Source organism: Amblyomma americanum, chromosome 1 (genome assembly GCF_052857255.1).
Source record: "Amblyomma americanum isolate KBUSLIRL-KWMA chromosome 1, ASM5285725v1, whole genome shotgun sequence".
Lineage (NCBI taxonomy): Eukaryota > Metazoa > Arthropoda > Arachnida > Ixodida > Ixodidae > Amblyomma > Amblyomma americanum.
This window is the reverse complement of record NC_135497.1, coordinates 297,732,670-297,752,951: the sequence shown is the minus strand read 5'-3', so window position 1 is coordinate 297,752,951 and position 20,282 is coordinate 297,732,670. Positions and strand designations below refer to the sequence as shown.

The 20,282-nt window shown below is 48.1% G+C and overlaps 1 protein-coding gene across 1 annotated transcript in view; it reads right to left on the bottom strand.

Moving 5' to 3' along the window:
- The window catches only part of LOC144115266 (uncharacterized), a 339,847-nt gene extending 322,176 nt beyond the window's left edge, over nucleotides 1-17,671 (bottom strand). Inside the window, exons 1-2 of the mRNA XM_077649571.1 lie at nucleotides 17,492-17,671; nucleotides 5,243-5,428 (exon numbers count right to left, since the gene is read on the bottom strand). Of these exons, the coding sequence (XP_077505697.1) occupies nucleotides 5,243-5,428; nucleotides 17,492-17,636 (331 nt within the window). The 5' untranslated portion in view covers nucleotides 17,637-17,671. The remainder of the gene's footprint in view (nucleotides 1-5,242; nucleotides 5,429-17,491) is intronic.
- Nucleotides 17,672-20,282: the final 2,611 nt, after the last annotated feature.

The following is a 20,282-nucleotide window of genomic DNA, read 5'->3' as shown; positions in this document are numbered from 1 at the left end:
GCAAGCGACGTCGCTGCACGACCTGATCCGAGCAAGTCGGCAACGGCCTCCGAGGGCGAGCTGGCAGTTCGATCTGCTTCTGCAAAAAGTGTCCATGTTACTCAGCGACCAGATCACAGCAAGACTCGACAGCAAGGAGGACATCCCCTTGCCTTAAAAGAGATGCAGACACCAGCTACCGTGGCCAAGAGTGGGTCCCAGTCCACGTCTTTTGTCGAAGTGGTGTGCCAGTGCGTGCAGCAAAATAAGGAGCTCAAAAGCCGAAATCTTTCCGACCTTCTACGCGTTTTGTTTGATGTCCTGCGTTCATATAGCCAAGCAATGCAGCCTGGCACTTTGAAGAACTTTATACAGCTGGTGCTTTCCTTTGGGACCTTGATCGCCGCCTTCGCAGAGAACTTCAACTCCTAGATGGCTAGTTTACTTCAACCTGTTGCAACTAAAAACCCTAGAAAAGTGCCGTTTATCATGCAATGGAACTGCGCTGGGATTATAAGTCGATTAGCAGAACTAAAATTGTTCTTGAAAGAGACCTGTGTTCCAGTGCTGGCCCTCTCGGAGGCTGGTTTGCAAAGCGGGAGGTCTTTGCCGGGATACGTCGCCCACAAGAATTGCAGCATAAAGTCTTTTCCCGCAGGAAGTGCCGCCCTTTACATACGAAGGGAGATTCCTCATGTGGCTTTGAACGTCACTGATCTTTGCACTGACAGTATTGAGGTAGTGGCTGTGAGGATTCGGCTCGCCTTCCGATCTCTGTCCATTGCATCAGTATACGTGTCCCCGCGGAAGAAGGTCGATATGGCTTTGTTCCTCCAGCAACTTTGTGACCGCTGCCCAGCACCCAGAATCATCTGCGCTGACTTCAACGCCCACCACCCTGCCTGGGGTGACAGGAACACAGATCCTCACGGACGCCAACTTGTAAAAGTCATCGACAGTTTGGACCTGTGCGTGGCCAATGACGGAAGTCCCACTTTCTATCGGCCTCCAACCTCACCCACATCTATAGACCTAACCTTACATTCACCTGACGTCCGTGTGCAGTGGTCAACTAGAGCTGACCGAATGGGAAGTGATCACTACCCGATATTTGTGTTCACTGCCGACTTCCATCTGCGTGGTCCTAAAATTTGCCATGTTGTTAATTGGGACAAATACAGGGAGCACTTAGCCTGTGTTTCCGGTGATGTGACAGACAAAATGATTTATGCTAAAATGGCTGCTACCACGGCGCTCAAGCTACCTGATCATTTTCCGACTCCGGATTTAAAACTCAGGAACCTCTGCGCAGAGCGCAGAAGGGCGGAGCGACAACTGTTGCGGAAGAAGGACGACAGAGCCTTGAAGACAACTTTCAACAGGCTCAACTCTGCCATTAGACGTCATGCGAACAAGCTCTGTAGGTCCCAGTGGGCATCCTTTTGCGCTAGTTTGACTGTTTTCTCACCGATAACGAGAATTTGACGTGTCGTTGGCAGTCCTGCTGGTGGCTCTCGTCCGAGTAAACCTTTCGAGGCGCTGGCATTGCGAACGCAGAAACATCTCGTGTGCTTGGCAGAGGAATTTGCGGATGCATTTGTAAATTCCAGACCAGGCATTCATCCCTGCGCTCTGCCTGCTACGTCTCCGTCTGTTATGGACGCCCCGTTCACACTTCGAGAACTACAGACAGCGCTCCGCAGCCTGCGGCGTCGCTGTGCACCAGGTCCTGACGGCATTACCAATCAAATGTTACAGAACCTGCCTCTGGAACACCGGAAGATGCTCCTAACCTATCTCAATCGACTGTGGGAGTCTGGTGACATTCCCCTTTGATGGAAGGTGGCTTGTGTAGTCCCACTGCTGAAGGCCAGCAAAGAGATGACAGACGCGGCCTCGTATCGTCCTGTATCGCTGACGTCGTGTGTGGCTAAGCTCATGGAGAAGATGGCAAGAAAGCGTTTGTCTTGGTGGCTTGAGGATAGAAGGGCACTACCAACATGCATGACTGGATTCCGCACAGGTTTATGCGCGCAAGATAGCGTCCTGGACTTGAAAAGCCACATTGAACATCAGAGTGCTTTTGGACTTTCAACACTAGCTATTTTCCTAGACGTATCAAAGGCTTATGATAGCGTCCTCCAGAGCTCAATACTGAATAGTCTGCAGGTCGGTGGCGTCCAGGGCTATCTTCTGCGATTCATTCACTCATTTCTCAGTGATCGTAAATTTCGAGTGCGGTTAGGCAGTACAATGAGCTCCGAAAGGGCGGTATCGCGAGGGGTACCTCAGGGTAGTGTCCTGTCCCCAACGCTCTTTAATGTTGTCATGGCCGGTCTTGCCGCAAAAGTACAAATACATTGTAGGCATGTCCATATGTCGATATATGCAGACGACATTTGTCTTTGGTTAACCGGATATCAACACAAACGCTTAGCTCTATTAGCACGACAGGCCGTGCTTTCAGTTAAAAGTTACCTTCAAGGTGTTGGGTTGACTCTCTCGGTGGAAAAATCTGGCTTCGTCCTGTTTCCAGGTAGGGGACGACGGTATGCGCGGCTGAGCATAGACCTTGATCAGTCTTGCCTTCGTCCAGTTAAACACATACCTTTTTTTTTGGCGTCACTATTGACTCACGTCTACAGTGGCGACGAGCTGTTGGACTCGATTGTGGCTTCACTATCTTCGCCGCGTCTCAATGTGCTTCGTAGAGTTGCTAGTGAGCAATGGGGAAACCATCCTGCTTCAATGATCAGGCTTCACGATGCCCTGGTGACAAGTCGCATAATGTACCAGCTCCCTTTATTTTCCCCCTCGGTATCGCAGCTGGAACGCCTTGAGGTTTTGCACAGAATGGGACTAAGGAGAGCTCTCGGCGTTCCGCGGGCTGCTCCAAACAATGCAGTACTGTATGAGTCTCAATCGAAACCTCTTCGGCTAGCCGCTTCACAAAGTCTTTTGCTGCAAATTGGCCGCCTCAGAGAGACTGTTGCCGGGAGAGCGCTTCTACAGCGCCTTCGAAAGAGATCTGAGTCCCGGGCGTACTTGGCTTTAAATACTCTTCGTTCTCTGGGTCTCGACCTTCGAGATCGACCTAAGACGTTGAAGCCACCTTGGTCCTTTCCGAGCCTCGATTGTTCCTTGACAATTCCCCACGTTCGCGCTAAGCGGAATTCTCCTTTAGCGGCAATGGGTTCGCTCGAACTGGAACATCTTGAGACCGAATATGCCAGTCATCTTCAAATTTTTACAGACGGCTCTGTGGACAAGGTGAGAGGATCTAGTGCAGCTGCTTTTCATATTCCGTCTTTGAAGTATGATTGGTCTGTTCGTTTTACTAAAGTCGTGTCCTCCACAATGGCCGAAAGCGTTGCCATTGAGGCAGCTCTAAAGAAGCTACGGTGTTGTACGCCTCAACCTACTGTCATAATTACGGATTCAAAATCTGCCCTTCAAAGGTTAGAGTACGGGTTCCCCACTGATGCCTTGAGTCTTAGATCCCTACGTCTGGTGCAGAATCTACATAGCAAAGGCTTCTCTATACGTTTTCAATGGGTGCCCTCCCACATAGGTGTCTTAGGCAACGAGATAGCAGACAACCTCGCCCATACAGCGCTCTCCGGGATTCCAGTACATGGAGTCCCTCATGAAGTCAAGCAAATGTTCAGAGATGTGGTGTTGTGCCACTTCCGTTCTTTGTGGAGCTCTCCTCATCAGCCATGTGTGACCAAGGGTCTCAAAAGGTACCAAGCCACTTTGCTGCACCGCGTTCGCACGGATTCTGCTCGTACGCCGGCGTGGATGTATAAGACTGGCCTAGCGTTGTCACCATTGCGTTCAACGTGTGGTGTGTGTGGTTACATAGAACATTACCTCTTGTGCGGTACTTTGTACAACGCGGAACGGGCTGTGTTATTCGGATCCCTCAGGAAGGCAGGAGTTCCTCACAGTTCTCTTCAGGACATTGTTTTACCGCGCGGGAGCCAGTCGAGTAGAAGGGATGCTTTTCGCCTTCTTCTACTTTACCTGCAGGACACGGATTTGGCCTCCACATGGTGACCTCAGGAGTGTCTATTTAGGTTTTTGCGGACAGTGTTTCTGCGATTTCTATTTAAGTGTCGCTACGGTGGAGCAATTGCCGGCAGCAACTGCAAGGCTAATCCCACCAGTAGTTTACAACCACTCAACTCAACTCAACTCAGCATTAAAAACAGCAATAATTTATGTTCCACTCAAAGAATGTGCCAGACACTTGCGAGATGGCAACTTCTTACGCCCATGAAAGAAATCGTACCGTAACTACCCCCTCTCTCCTCTCCACACTACCGACCCATCCCACCTTCCTGCCCTCTGTACAACGCACAAAAGGCAAACCTGACTGATATCCTCGGGGTCTGTCCGGCTTCCCCTCCACCCGGCAGGCCGGAGCCACTCCCAACATGGGAGGACTGGGAGACCTCACTACGCTCCACAGATCAGGCACGACAGAAGATCGTCGCCACCTGTGCGGGCAGCGTCATGGACCTTTTAGCCATGCACGTTTGAGTGCGGTGTGGTCGTGCGTGGACCCAGGGGTCCTGGGAGGCCCGAATTCCTCTGCACAATAAAGTCTTTCTCTCTCTCACTCTCATGCCGTTCAATGTGTTTAAAATTTTGTGTCTGCACCCCTTTAAAGGACAATAGACACCAAATTTTTTCTTGCGTGTTTTTTTCTTTCAAACGATATCTTAGACATTCGTATGCATGAAGCACCCTGTGGTATTTGTGTACGAACGCTAAATAATTTATAATTGAATTTTTTCTTCACGGTGTTTCAGTTTCATCGACCGCAGGACGACTGTGATGTCAAGTTGATGTTTTGGCCACGTGATGAACTGGAAAAACTTTAATATAATCACTAACAGGCTCGTCATTCCATGTCTTGGAAGATGCTGGATTAAATGTCATAGTGAATTAAATCTACATATCAGCGATTATATTACAGTTTTTCTAGTAGATCACGCGAACAAAACATCAACTTGACGTCACAGTCGTCGTTCAGTCAATGAAACCGAAACAGCACGAGAGAAGAAATTCAATCAAATTATGTAGCGGTTGTAGGAAAATACCACACGGTAATTCATGTATTCTAATGTCTAACGCATCGTTTGACAGAAGGAAGCGCGCAATAAAATTACACTAACTGCCCACTGAAAGAGAAGACACTTTCGCAAGGCAGGAAAGCTACCTAAGGTACAAGATGGTAGGTTCCCAGATTATTTACCTGGATGAGATATGTGCAACGGCAGCAAGCGCAGTGTTGGTGGAAGGACAGAACAGTGAGCGTGTGCTGCTTGTGCCAAGATCAGGACAACCATGGCCTGGAGCAGGCTGCCAGGGAAGGGCCACCGCATCATTGCGATGCACATCAGCAATGAGAAAGGCCCATCAACGGCTCCCTGTATGTTTCCTGCATAAAACCAGAAAGGGTGAAGACTGCTATGAAGGAATGGATGGCAATCATTTTGAGATGTTTTCACTCATGTGAAGCAGCCAAAAGAAACATCCTGGCGAAACACAAGCAGTTGTGTCATTCACACCTGGACGAAGCAATGCCGACAACAGTTTTACACAAAGAAGCAGTTCAGCAGTAGCTGACAGAGACAACACTAATGGAACGCTATGATGCCAACAATGTGGCTCCTATAAATCATGAAGCTGCCCAAACTGTGCGTTGTCAAATAACATGTAGGAGTCGCTGTGGCGAGGGCTGGCAACGTCAAGCTCTGGCTCCCACCTTAGCTTTAACCTATGGAGTTTCTCTGGGTACAAGTTAATAATGATACCAAGAATGAGCATAAAGATTTATGGCTTCCTTTGGTTGAAGCTCTGCTCAGAAACAAGCCACCAACGGTGACAGCAGAAAAGTGGAGGAATTGTGCACACCACGCCATGAATAATGAAGAAAAATTCAGAGCAAACTCTGCCAGCGGCCCTCATATTCATTAACACATACGTGTTTCACAACACATAACTATGTAGCACATTGGCTCTGGGATGCATCACAATAGTAAACCAGCGCCGACATTTCTTGCACTGCAAATTAAGACTTTACATCACCAAGGTATCAGGCTTCCAAACTGTGGAAGTGGTATGCCAGGTTTAACATCCTCAAGCAACACATGGTCTATGAAGAACACCACAGTGGATGGCTCCGGATTAATTTATGCCACATGGAGTTCTTCAACGTGCATTATCGTCGCACAGCGCACCATTGTTTTTATGTTTTGCCACCGTCGAAATACTGCCACTGCAGCAGGATCGGGATCGAACCCGCGACCCTGAGATCAGCAGCCGAACGCCAAAGCCACTAAGCCATGTGGTGGGTGCTTCCAAATTTTCATCTAACTGCTATTTCTATGGACTGCTTTCCTGTCGCACCAAACGATGCAATACTTGCTTTAACTATTCGCTTAATAATTCTTTAGGCATGCTGTTTTGTCTTCGCTGAGAACGAATAAACAACTGAGGCTCCTGAACCTTCACGCTGTCAGCAGGCAAAGGACACCTGCAGCTGCATTCCTTTAATACAAGCACGTGCATCAGTTTTTGTGCTTATACGCAGGTTGGAGTGGAACGTCAATTCTTATAAATGTCCGACATGAGTATGACGACATCCATACAGACACAAGACAGCAACGGTAAGCTGCAATACGGGCACTGCCTTTGATAAAAACAACTTACTTGTGTGGTGCATTCTTTTCAGCCATCTCCTGCTTTTCGATACAGCTAACTCATTGTTAGAAGCATACAGAAGCAGTGAGCCACTCACAACTTGGCTCCGGGCCCTCCGGCTCTGCTTCTCGCATCGATTCTTTTGACTTTAAAAGCGCACTTACAACGAAAGGTGGGCGACCTGTCACATTTGCAAACAGCGCGCCTGTTTTGCACCTTGCTAGCCATGACGAAGCAAGTACGCATCGAAACGACCACTGAATGTGGGGGAAGACAGAAATACAAGAAAAGCATTTAAAGCTCTAGCGCACAAATTCAATACGACGCAAATTTTTATTTTTATCTTCGAGCAGCCACGATCTACCGCTGACCCTAATACAGTAGAAGCTGGGGCAAGTTGGTGTGACATGGTTTTTTCAGCAGCGCAGGGGACAAAGGACGTGACAAGTGCACAGACACGGCGCTGAACTTACAACTGGTTTATTGAGGTGATTTTCACTACTTAAACACAGTGGCAACCAATCTCAAATGAAAAGACAGATACACAAAACAGATTGACGAAAATGACAATTCCTGAGCACAGGTCTACAGTGGCACAAGACCAGCTGCGCACGTTTTTCTATTCTCATCAAGGAAACGTAGTTCTTTATCAGGCAGAGGTATTGAGGCAACGCTTACGCATTCATCTTTGAATTTATGGATTTCATGAGCTTCAATGATTTCACGAGTGATTTTTGTTTTATTATCTGACAGCACTCGACACTGAGTGAAAACAAGATAACACGGCGGTTTTTTGTTCTTTTTTCTTTCCTCTGTGCAGTCTCTGCAATGAATGCCAAGGTGACGAGAAGCGGTGCCACTCACGTTGTTGTTGTGCTCCCGCAGCCGGTCGTTGAGGCAACGACCAGTTTGCCACGTGTAGTGCTTGCCACATGTAAGCGGAAACCTGTACACAACATTGCTGCTACATGGTACAAAACCTTTTTGGTGTTTCTTATCGCAGCCAACCATCCTTTCATTGCTGCTGTTTACAATATGGCAGAGTTTGGAGAGCTTATCGGGCGCGGAAAAAACAACGTTTACATCGGCACGCGCTCCCACCCTTTTCAAATTATGTGAAATGCGGTGTAGATAAGGAATAACCACATACTTTCTTTTTTCTTCCTTGGGCCTTTCAGTGGAATCTCTGCGGCCTGAATTAATGATTTCTCTTAGCAGGCTCTCTGATATTGCAATCAGAAGGTCGGAAGGGTATCCTGCTGCTTGTAAGCGTAACACCTGATTTTGATAGCTGTCTTGCATCGCATGATGGCATGATTTTTCTAGGGCATTTCTTAAAACACAACTTTGCGATGCCGCGCTTTACAAGCTTAGAATGTGCAGAAGCGAAAGGCGTGAGGGGCTTCTGGCATCGTGGCTCGTAACGCCAGCACACATGGCTATTTTTGAGGAACATGGCAAGATCTAAAAAACGTAACTTTCCTTCACAAGGCATTTCATGCGTCAAAACAAGAGGGTCAAGACAGGTGTGAAAAATTGATAAAACTTTCGAGACCGAGGTCTCTGCGTCAGTAACTGCACATGTCATAAAAACTAAAAAATCATCTACAAACCTAAAAACACGAGCCACGCTTTCGTCTAGTTGACTATCAAGGAGCCTGTCATGGTGCGCGAGATAAATGTCGCTCAGTGTCGGAGCTATGCATGAACCAATGCAGACGCCATTGCTCTGGAGGTAAACAGATTCATTCCAGGTGGAAAATGTCGAGTTAAGGTAAAAAGTAAGGAGTTCCAAGAAGTTGCTATTGCTGATGCCTGCAGAATTCTGGAAAGCTACCACACCGAAGGAATCAATGCATTCTTCAACACTTGCCAGCAGTTTCTTTTGCAGAAGGGAATAATATAAATCTTTTATATCGATAGAGCAGGCCGAAAAGCCTTTCTTTGGGTATTGTTGCAAGAAAGCGATTACTTGGTTAGAACTCTTCACCTGAAAAGGGTCGTCAATGGTTAAGAGGTTCAGCTTGTCTTGCAAAAATTAACGCGACAGACTTTTGCCATGTGCCATCCTCGGTGACTATTGCTCAAAGTGGGCAGTCCAGCTTGTGAGTTTTGGCTGTGAAGAATATCTTTAAGCAGGACCCCTTGCTTTTCTCTATACACTTGGCTAGGGATTCCAAATTCATTTGTGCACACATTTTCCGTGCTCGGGCTTTCACTTTACTTAAAGCGACATCGCTTCTCTGCCGGAAAGTTGAACTGATAGCATTTTCTGCTTTCGATAAGTAGAGCGCTTTTGGCATCACAGTAAAACCTCCCTCTTTATCAGCGTCTAATAGGGTCAGCGAATTGTTCTTTAAAAACGAAACGGTGAATTTGATTGGAATTCTACACCCGGTAGGTTTACACTTTGCCAAAATGTCCACTCCATCTGAAACACATCGGTCCACTTCAGGACCCGCTGCTAGGCTGGAAAATTGTCTCACCATCGCAAGAAGTTCCGGTGCCGATCGCCTGGGTTCGACGGCGAACTATGGTCCTCGTCTAAGGACGTCTTGTACTTGTTCCGGCAAGGACACTTCACCATAGGTGTGGACTGGACTGAAGCTTTCCTGATGCGTCTTCTTAGTGATGGCTCGAAGCTGCGGCAGCCCGCACTGCCATAAGAATTCGGTAGTCTTGTCTGCCGTCTGAGACCACCGCCGCCATTCAAGTGCGCCATGAGCTGAAGATGTGCCGCTGTGTGCTCTCAGGAAGGGCCATTCTCTGTAGAGGCAAAATCACTCGTGAAATCATTGAAGCTCATGAAATCCATAAATTCAAAGATGAATGCGTAAGCGTTGCCTCAATAGCTCTGTCTGATAAAGAACTACGTTTCCTTGATGAGAATAGAAAAACGTGCGCAGCTGGTCTTGTGCCACTGTAGACCTGTGCTCAGGAATTGTCATTTTCGTCAATCTGTTTTGTGTATCTGTCTTTTCATTTGAGATTGGTTGCCACTGTACTTAAGTAGTGAAAATCACCTCAATAAACCAGTTGTAAGTTCAGCGCCGTGTCTGTGCACTTGTCACGTCCTTTGTCCCCTGCGCTGCTGAAAAAACCGCTGACGAGCGAAGGCACGCAGGGGACCTAAAAAACGCGTTCCTGGAAAATTTTTTGTAAAGTTTTCGAGCAGCCAGCTGCGCAGAAGTACGACCCTTTACGTCACTGAAGACTTACATGAAACTATATTCGTGACTAATCAATACTCCACACAATGTAATATCAAAGCAGAAGCGCATCGCAAAAGCGCGCTGAAATGGACAGGGAGAGCAGCAGACACGACCTGCTCACGCTTCGTGTCCTGGCCAACAGGCGGCGAAGCCAATGCCATGAGCATTGCCTATAGTTTTAATGCGTCTGTGTCAAAGTATGTGCTATGCAAAATGCTGTTTATCTTTCATCATAGTTCCCAGCATGGTGTGACATTCTTCCTTGTTCAACACGTCTGCTGTACACCTAAGGCACTTGACTAAGAAGCAAACAAGTGGAGTTTTTTTTTCTCGTAATTCAATGAGAAAACATTTTTAATTGCTACATCTCCAGCAAGATAGAGACTTGGGACATACTGTGAATGGAACATGTGCATTTGCCAGCAAAATGCTTGGTGTCAGTGCATGGACAGCGTTTACTGGAAAGAAGGAGAGGCAAGAATAAGCAGGTGGAAGTGGTCGACACCCAGCACAGAATGGCCAGGAAGTGGAGATTAGTGGCGCAGCACCCTGTATGACAACTTCCCAGAGCTGGCATTGAGGTCATGCATGCACAAATTTTCCCACCACAATGTAAGATGCTAACTACATGGCATATGCTTTAAAGGGTTCCAGCCACAAAGTTTTTTGGTGTCAGTTTATTTGCCTTCAAAGAGGCCTACGGGCCTAGCAATCATGAAAATAAGCGCAAAACACCAGTGCATAGTGTGAATAATTAATTACAAGCCATTTTGTACACAAAGCCTTTGGTCTCAGTCAGCGCCAGCGCTGAAGTGAACAACACCTGAGTTTAGCGACGTCACAATAATTAAAGCAAGTGCACCATGACATCACTCGATGTTGGTGGAAATGGTTTCGTTTATGGGGGTTAAACGTCCGAAAGCGACTCAGGCTATGAGGGACGCTGTAGTGAAGGGCTCCGCAAAATTTCCACCACCTGGGGTTCTTTAATGTGCACCGACATTGCGCGGTACACGGGCCTCTAGAATTTCACCTCCATCGAAATTCGACCAACGCGGCCGGTATCGAACCCACGTCTTTAGGGTCAGCAGCCAAGCGCCATAACCACTGAGCCGCGGCGGCTGCCCAATGTGGGTGGAAATGGCAACAGGCTCATCGGACAGCATTAAAAACGGGGAGGAGGAAGAGGAAGACGACGCTGCTCGATCAGTTGTCACCTCAGCTCAGTAATTTTGCCTTGTTTTCTAGTTATTAACTAGGTTATTTCCACCCTTGGAAGACGGCCGCGTCTTTAAGGCGGTACTGTCCCTACGGGAAGGGTACAGCAGCTCCGGCACCGGTATCCTTAAAGGGACAGCGCCATCCGAAGGAGCCCAGTGGGGCGGAGGCGGCCATGGCATCACATGGCGGGGATATGCCAGTCATCAGGGACGTCCAGCAGTGCAGTGCGTCATCATCGCTCAGTGGGGACGACTCAACTATCGTCGCCTCTGACGAGGAAGTGGCTGACATGGCGGAAATGGTCAACGATGGCTTCAAAGTGGTGAGTCATCGGAAGCACCGGACAGTCGGCATCCCAGCGATAGTTCAGCCAAAAGAGAAAGGTGTTGACTTCAGAGAGTGGAACCCTATCAGGCTGTTCGATGATATTAAAGTACTACTGGGATCTGCTCCGATTCGCAGTCGTTTCAGAACGCAAGGTGCTCTTCATCTAGATATCTCAACGGAAGAGCAAGTAGACATTCTTCTGCGGTGCTCTCAGATCGGTGGCATACGAGTTCCAAGCCCGGTTGCCACACTCCTACATGACTAACACATGTGTTATAAGAGGAAGTACCAGTGTGGTATTCGGAGAGTGCCCTTCTTGACTACTTGAAACCGCAAGGAGTTCTGCACGTGCGACGGTTAATGCGCCGGGTGGAGCCTGGAGAACAACAATGGGCAGAGAAGCCTACAAACTCTATTGTGCTAACGTTTGCTCCCGACACCGAGCGCCCTGGATTAATTGACCTTGGTTTCACCAAACATGCAGTCCACGAGTTCGTTGAAACTCCTCCCCGGTGCTTCAGGTGCCAACGCTTTGGACATGTAGCGAGAGTTTGCAACAAAGATCAACGTTGCAAGCGGTGTGGTGGTGGCCATGATTACAAAGAGTGCAAGGCAGATTTTGCTTGCGCTAATTGTGGAGGTGACCATCCAGCGAGTTTCAGTGGCTGCACATTCCGTGTAAGCGCCTTACACCGTCGCAAGTCCTTCATTAGTGGCCCCAAACCACAACCTACTGAGAAGCCGATACATGGAAGCGAAGGGTTCCCTGCGCTCGAGTCGGAAGCTCGGGACGTGGTAGCAAGCGACGTCGCTGCACGACCTGATCCGAGCAAGTCGGCAACGGCCTCCGAGGGCGAGCTGGCTGTTCGATCTGCTTCTGCAAAAAGTGTCCATGTTCCTCAGCGACCAGATCACAGCAAGACTCGACAGCAAGGAGGACATCCCCTTGCCTTAAAAGAGATGCAGACACCAGCTACCGTGGCCAAGAGTGGGTCCCAGTCCACGTCTTTTGTCGAAGTGGTGTGCCAGTGCGTGCAGCAAAATAAGGAGCACAAAAGCCGGAATCTTTCCGACCTTCTACGCGTTTTGTTTGATGTCCTGCGTTCATATAGCCAAGCGATGCAGCCTGGCACTTTGAAGAACTTTATACAGCTGGTGCTTTCCTTTGAGACCTTGATCGCCGCCTTCACAGAGAACTTCAACTCCTAGATGGCTAGTTTACTTCAACCTGTTGCAACTAAAAACCCCAGAAAAGTGCCGTTTATCATGCAATGGAACTGCGCTGGGATTATAAGTCGATTAGCAGAACTAAAATTGTTCTTGAAAGAGACCTGTGTTCCAGTACTGGCCCTCTCGGAGGCTGGCTTGCCAAGCGGGAGGTCTTTGCCGGGATACGTCGCCCACAAGAATTGCAGCATAAAGTCTTTTCCCGCAGGAAGTGCCGCCCTTTACATACGAAGGGAGATTCCTCATGTGGCTTTGAACGTCACCGATCTTTGCACTGACAGTATTGAGGTAGTGGCTGTGAGGATTCGGCTCGCCTTCCGATCTCTGCCCATTGCATCAGTATACGTGTCCCCGCGGAAGAAGGTCGATATGGCTTTGTTCCTCCAGCAACTTTGTGACCGCTGCACAGCACCCAGAATCATCTGCGCTGACTTCAACGCCCACCACCCTGCCTGAGGTGACAGGAACACAGATCCTCGCGGACGCCAACTTGTAAAAGTCATCGACAGTTTGGACCTGTGCGTGGCCAATGACGGAAGTCCCACTTTCTTTCGGCCTCCAACCTCACCCACATCTATAGACCTAACCTTACATTCACCTGACGTCCGTGTGCAGTGGTCAACTAGAGCTGACCGAATGGGAAGTGATCACTACCCGATATTTGTGTTTACTGCCGACTTCCATCTGCGTGGTCCTAAAATTTGCCATGTTGTTAATTGGGACAAATACAGGGAGCACTTAGCCTGTGTTTCCGGTGATGTGACAGACAAAATGATTTATGCTAATATGGCTACTACCACGGCGCTCAAGCTACCTGATCATTTTCCGACTCCGGATTTAAAACTCGGGAACCTCTGCGCAGCGCGCAGAAGGGCGGAGCGACAACTGTTGCGGAAGAAGGACGACAGAGCCTTGAAGACAACTTTCAACAGGCTCAACTCTGCCATTAGACGTCATGCGAACAAGCTCTGTAGGTCCCAGTGGGCATCCTTTTGCGCTAGTTTGACTGTTTTCTCACCGATAACGAGAATTTGGCGTGTCGTTGGCAGTCCTGCTGGTGGCTCTCGTCCGAGTAAACCTTTCGAGGCGCTGGCATTGCGAACGCAGAAACATCTCGTGTGCTTGGCAGAGGAATTTGCGGATGCATTTGTAAATTCCAGACCAGGCATTCATCCCTGCGCTCTGCCTGCTACGTCTCCGTCTGTTATGGACGCCCCGTTCACACTTCGAGAACTACAGACAGCGCTCCGCAGCCTGCGGCGTCGCTGTGCACCAGGTCCTGACGGCATTACCAATCAAATGTTACAGAACCTGCCTCTGGAACACCGGAAGATGCTCCTAACCTATCTCAATCGACTGTGGGAGTCTGGTGACATTCCCCCTTGATGGAAGGTGGCTTGTGTAGTCCCACTGCTGAAGGCCAGCAAAGAGATGACAGACGCGGCCTCGTATCGTCCTGTATCGCTGACGTCGTGTGTGGCTAAGCTCATGGAGAAGATGGCAAGTAAGCGTTTGTCTTGGTGGCTTGAGGATAGAAGGGCACTACCAACATGCATGACTGGATTCCGCACAGGTTTATGCGCGCAAGATAGCGTCCTGGACTTGATAAGCCACATTGAACATCAGAGTGCTTTTGGACTTTCAACACTAGCTATTTTCCTAGACGTATCAAAGGCTTATGATAGCGTCCTCCAGAGCTCAATACTGAATAGTCTGCAGGTCGGTGGCGTCCAGGGCTATCTTCTGCGATTCATTCACTCATTTCTCAGTGATCGTAAATTTCGAGTGCGGTTAGGCAGTACAATGAGCTCCGAAAGGGCGGTATCGCGAGGGGTACCTCAGGGTAGTGTCCTGTCCCCAACGCTCTTTAATGTTGTCATGGCCGGTCTTGCCGCAAAAGTACAAATACATTGTAGGCATGTCCATATGTCGATATATGCAGACGACATTTGTCTTTGGTTAACCGGATATCAACACAAACGCTTAGCTCTATTAGCGCGACAGGCCGTGCTTTCAGATAAAAGTTACCTTCAAGGTGTTGGGTTGACTCTCTCGGTGGAAAAATCTGGCTTCGTCCTGTTTCCAGGTAGGGGACGACGGTATGTGCGGCTGAGCATAGACCTTGATCAGTCTTGCCTTCGTCCGGTTAAACACATACGTTTTTTGGGCGTCACTATTGACTCACGTCTACAGTGGCGACGAGCTGTTGGACTCGATTGTGGCTTCACTATCTTCGCCGCGTCTCAATGTGCTTCGTAGAGTTGCTAGTGAGCAATGGGGAAACCATCCTGCTTCAATGATCAGGCTTCACGATGCCCTGGTGACAAGTCGCATAATGTACCAGCTCCCTTTAATTTCCCCCTCGGTATCGCAGCTGGAACGCCTTGAGGTTTTGCACAGAATGGGACAAAGGAGAGCTCTCGGCGTTCCGCGGGCTGCTCCAAACAATGCAGTACTGTATGAGTCTCAATCGAAACCTCTTCGGCTAGCCGCTTCACAAAGTCTTTTGCTGCAAATTGGCCGCCTCAGAGAGACTGTTGCCGGGAGAGCGCTTCTACAGCGCCTTCGAAAGAGATCTGAGTCCCGGGCGTACTTGGCTTTAAATACTCTTCGTTCTCTGGGTCTCGACCTTCGAGATCGACCTAAGACGTTGAAGCCACCTTGGTCCTTTCCGAGCCTCGATTGTTCCTTGACAATTCCCCACGTTCGCGCTAAGCGGAATTCTCCTTTAGCGGCAATGGGTTCGCTCGAACTGGAACATCTTGAGACCGAATATGCCAGTCATCTTCAAATTTTTACAGACGGCTCTGTGGACAAGGTGAGAGGATCTAGTGCAGCTGCTTTTCATATTCCGTCTTTGAAGTATGATTGGTCTGTTCGTTTTACTAAAGTCGTGTCCTCCACAATGGCCGAAAGCGTTGCCATTGAGGCAGCTCTAAAGAAGCTACGGTGTTGTACGCCTCAACCTACTGTCATAATTACGGATTCAAAATCTGCCCATCAAAGGTTAGAGTACGGGTTCCCCACTGATGCCTTGAGTCTTAGATCCCTACGTCTGGTGCAGAATCTACATAGCAAAGGCTTCTCTATACGTTTTCAATGGGTGCCCTCCCACATAGGTGTCTTAGGCAACGAGATAGCAGACAACCTCGCCCATACAGCGCTCTCCGGGATTCCAGTACATGGAGTCCCTCATGAAGTCAAGCAAATGTTCAGAGATGTGGTGTTGTGCCACTTCCGTTCTTTGTGGAGCTCTCCTCATCAGCCATGTGTGACCAAGGGTCTCAAAAGGTACCAAGCCACTTTGCTGCACCGCGTTCGCACGGATTCTGCTCCTACGCCGGCGTGGATGTATAAGACTGGCCTAGCGTTGTCACCATTGCGTTCAACGTGTGGTGTGTGTGGTGACATAGAACATTACCTCTTGTGCGGTACTTTGTACAACGCGGAACGGGCTGTGTTATTCGGATCCCTCAGGAAGGCAGGAGTTCCTCACAGTTCTCTTCAGGACATTGTTTTACCGCGCGGGAGCCAGTCGAGTAGAAGGGATGCTTTTCGCCTTCTTCTACTTTACCTGCAGGACACGGATTTGGCCTCCACATGGTGACCTCAGGAGTGTCTATTTAGGTTTTTGCGGACAGTGTTTCTGCGATTTCTATTTAAGTGTCGCTACGGTGGAGCAATTGCCGGCAGCAACTGCAAGGCTAATCCCACCAGTAGTTTACAACCACTCAACTCAACTCAACTCAGCATTAAAAACAGCAATAATTTATGTTCCACTCAAAGAATGTGCCAGACACTTGCGAGATGGCAACTTCTTACGCCCATGAAAGAAATCGTACCGTAACTACCCCCTCTCTCCTCTCCACACTACCGACCCATCCCACCTTCCTGCCCTCTGTACAACGCACAAAAGGCAAACCTGACTGATATCCTCGGGGTCTGTCCGGCTTCCCCTCCACCCGGCAGGCCGGAGCCACTCCCAACATGGGAGGACTGGGAGACCTCACTACGCTCCACAGATCAGGCACGACAGAAGATCGTCGCCACCTGTGCGGGCAGCGTCAAGGACCTTTTAGCCATGAACGTTTGAGTGCGGTGTGGTCGTGCGTGGACCCAGGGGTCCTGGGAGGCCCGAATTCCTCTGCACAATAAAGTCTTTCTCTCTCTCACTCTCATGCCGTTCAATGTGTTTAAAATTTTGTGTCTGCACCCCTTTAAAGGACTATAGACACCAAATTTTTTCTTGCGTGTTTTTTTCTTTCAAACGATATCTTAGACATTCGTATGCATGAAGCACCCTGTGGTATTTGTGTACGAACGCTAAATAATTTATAATTGAATTTTTTCTTCACGGTGTTTCGGTTTCATCGACCGCAGGACGACTGTGACGTCAAGTTGATGTTTTGGCCACGTGATGAACTGGAAAAACTTTAATATAATCACTAACAGGCTCGTCATTCCATGTCTTGGAAGATGCTGGATTAAATGTCATAGTGAATTAAATCTACATATCAGCGATTATATTACAGTTTTTCTAGTAGATCACGCGAACAAAACATCAACTTGACGTTACAGTCGTCGTTCAGTCAATGAAACCGAAACAGCACGAGAGAAGAAATTCAATCAAATTATTTAGCGGTTGTAGGAAAATACCACACGGTAATTCATGTATTCTAATGTCTAACGCATCGTTTGACAGAAGGAAACGTGCAATAAAATTACACTAACTGCCCACTGAAAGAGAAGACACTTTCGCAAGGCAGGAAAGCTACCTAAGGTACAAGATGGTAGGTTCCCAGATTATTTACCTGGATGAGATATGTGCAACGGCAGCAAGCGCAGTGTTGGTGGAAGGACAGAACAGTGAGCGTGTGCTGCTTGTGCCAAGATCAGGACAACCATGGCCTGGAGCAGGCTGCCAGGGAAGGGCCACCGCATCACTGTGATGCACATCAGCAATGAGAAAGGCCCATCAACGGCTCCCTGTATATTTCCTGCATAAAACCAGAAAGGGTGAAGACTGCTATGAAGGAATGGATGGCAATCATTTTGAGATGTTTTCACTCATGTGAAGCAGCCAAAAGAAACATCCTGGCGAAACACAAGCAGTTGTGTCATTCACACTTGGACGAAGCAATGCCGACAACAGTTTTACACAAAGAAGCAGTTCAGCAGTAGCTGACAGAGAGAACACTAATGGAACGCTATGATGCCAACAATGTGGCTCCTATAAATCATGAAGCTGCCCAAACTGTGCGTTGTCAAATAACATGTAGGAGTCGCTGTGGCGAGGGCTGGCAACGTCAAGCTCTGGCTCCCACCTTAGCTTTAACCTATGGAGTTTCTCTGGGTACAAGTTAATAATGATACCAAGAATGAGCTTAAAGATTTATGGCTTCCTTTGGTTGAAGCTCTGCTCAGAAACAAGACACCAACGGTGACAGCAGAAAAGTGGAGGAATTGTGCACACCACGCCATGAATAATGAAGACAAATTCAGAGCAAACTCTGCCAGCGGCCCTCATATTCATTAACACATACGTGTTTCACAACACATAACTATGTAGCACATTGGCTCTGGGATGCATCACAATAGTAAACCAGCGCCGACATTTCTTGCACTGCAAATTAAGACTTTACATCACCAAGGTATCAGGTTTCCAAACTGTGGAAGTGGTATGCCAGGTTTAACATCCTCAAGCAACACATGGTCTATGAAGAACACCACAGTGGACGGCTCCGGATTAATTTATACCACATGGGGTTCTTCAATGTGCATTCACGTCGCACAGCGCACCATTGTTTTTATGTTTTGCCACCGTCGAAATACTGCCACTGCAGCAGGATCGGGATCGAACCCGCGACCCTGAGATCAGCAGCCGAACGCCAAAGCCACTAAGCCATGTGGTGGGTGCTTCCAAATTTTCATCTAACTGCTATTTCTATGGACTGCTTTCCTGTCGCACTAAACAATGCAATACTTGCTTTAACTATTCGCTTAATAATTCTTTAGGCATGCTGTTTTGTCTTCGCTGAGAACGAATAAACAACTGAGGCTCCTGAACCTTCACGCTGTCAGCAGGCAAAGGACACCTGCAGCTGCATTCCTTTAATACAAGCACATGCATCAGTTTTTGTGCTTATACGCAGGTTGGAGTGGAACGTCAATTCTTATAAATGTCCGACATGAGTATGACGACATCCATACAGACACAAGACAGCAACGGCAAGCTGCAATACGGGCACTGCCTTTGATAAAAACAACTTACTTGTGTGGTGCATTCTTTTCAGCCATCTCCTGCTTTTCGATACAGCTAACTCATTGTTAGAAGCATACAGAAGCAGTGAGCCACTCACAACTTGGCTCCGGGCCCTCCGGCTCTGCTTCTCGCATCGATTCTTTTGACTTTAAAAGTGCACTTACAACGAAAGGTGGGCGACCTGTCACATTTGCAAACAGCGCGCCTGTTTTGCACCTTGCTAGCCATGACGAAGCAAGTACGCATCGAAATGACCACTGAATGTGGGGGAAGACAGAAATACAAGAAAAGCATTTAAAGCTCTAGCGCACAAATTCAATACAACGCAAATTTTTATTTTTATCTTCGAGCAGCCACGATCTACCGCTGACGCTAATACTGTAGAAGCTGGGGCAAGTTGGTGTGACATGGTTTTTTCAGCAGCGCAGGGGACAAAGGACGTGACAAGTGCACAGACACGGCGCTGAACTTACAACTGGTTTATTGAGGTGGTTTTCACTACTTAAACACAGTGGCAACCAATCTCAAATGAAAAGACAGATACACAAAACAGATTGACGAAAATGACAATTCCTGAGCACAGGTCTACAGTGGCACAAGACCAGCTGCGCACGTTTTTCTATTCTCATCAAGGAAACGTAGTTCTTTATCAGGCAGAGCTATTGAGGCAACGCTTACGCATTCATCTTTGAATTTATGGATTTCATGAGCTTCAATGATTTCACGAGTGATTTTTGTTTTATTATCTGACAGCACTCGACACTGAGTGAAAACAGGATAACACGGCGGTTTTTTGTTCTTTTTTCTTTCCTCTGTGCAGTCTCTGCAATGAATGCCAAGGTGACGGGAAGCGGTGCCACTCACGTTGCTGTTGTGTTCCCGCAGCCGGTCGTTGAGGCAACGACCAGTTTGCCACGTGTAGTGCTTGCCACATGTAAGCGGAAACCTGTACACAACATTGCTGCTACATGGTACAAAACCTTTTTGGTGTTTCTTATCGCAGCCAACCATCCTTTCATTGCTGCTGTTTACAATATGGCAGAGTTTGGAGAGCTTATCGGGCGCGGAAAAAACAACGTTTACATCGGCACGCGCTCCCACCCTTTTCAGATTATGTGAAATGCGGTGTAGATAAGGAATAACCACATACTTTCTTTTTTCTTCCTTGGGCCTTTCAGTGGAATCTCCGCGGCCTGAATTAATGATTTCTCTTTGCAGGCTCTCTGATATTGCAATCAGAAGGTCGGAAGGGTATCCTGCTGCTTGTAAGCGTACCACCTGATTTTGATAGCTGCCTTGCATCGCATGATGGCATGATTTTTCTAGGGCATTTCTTAAAA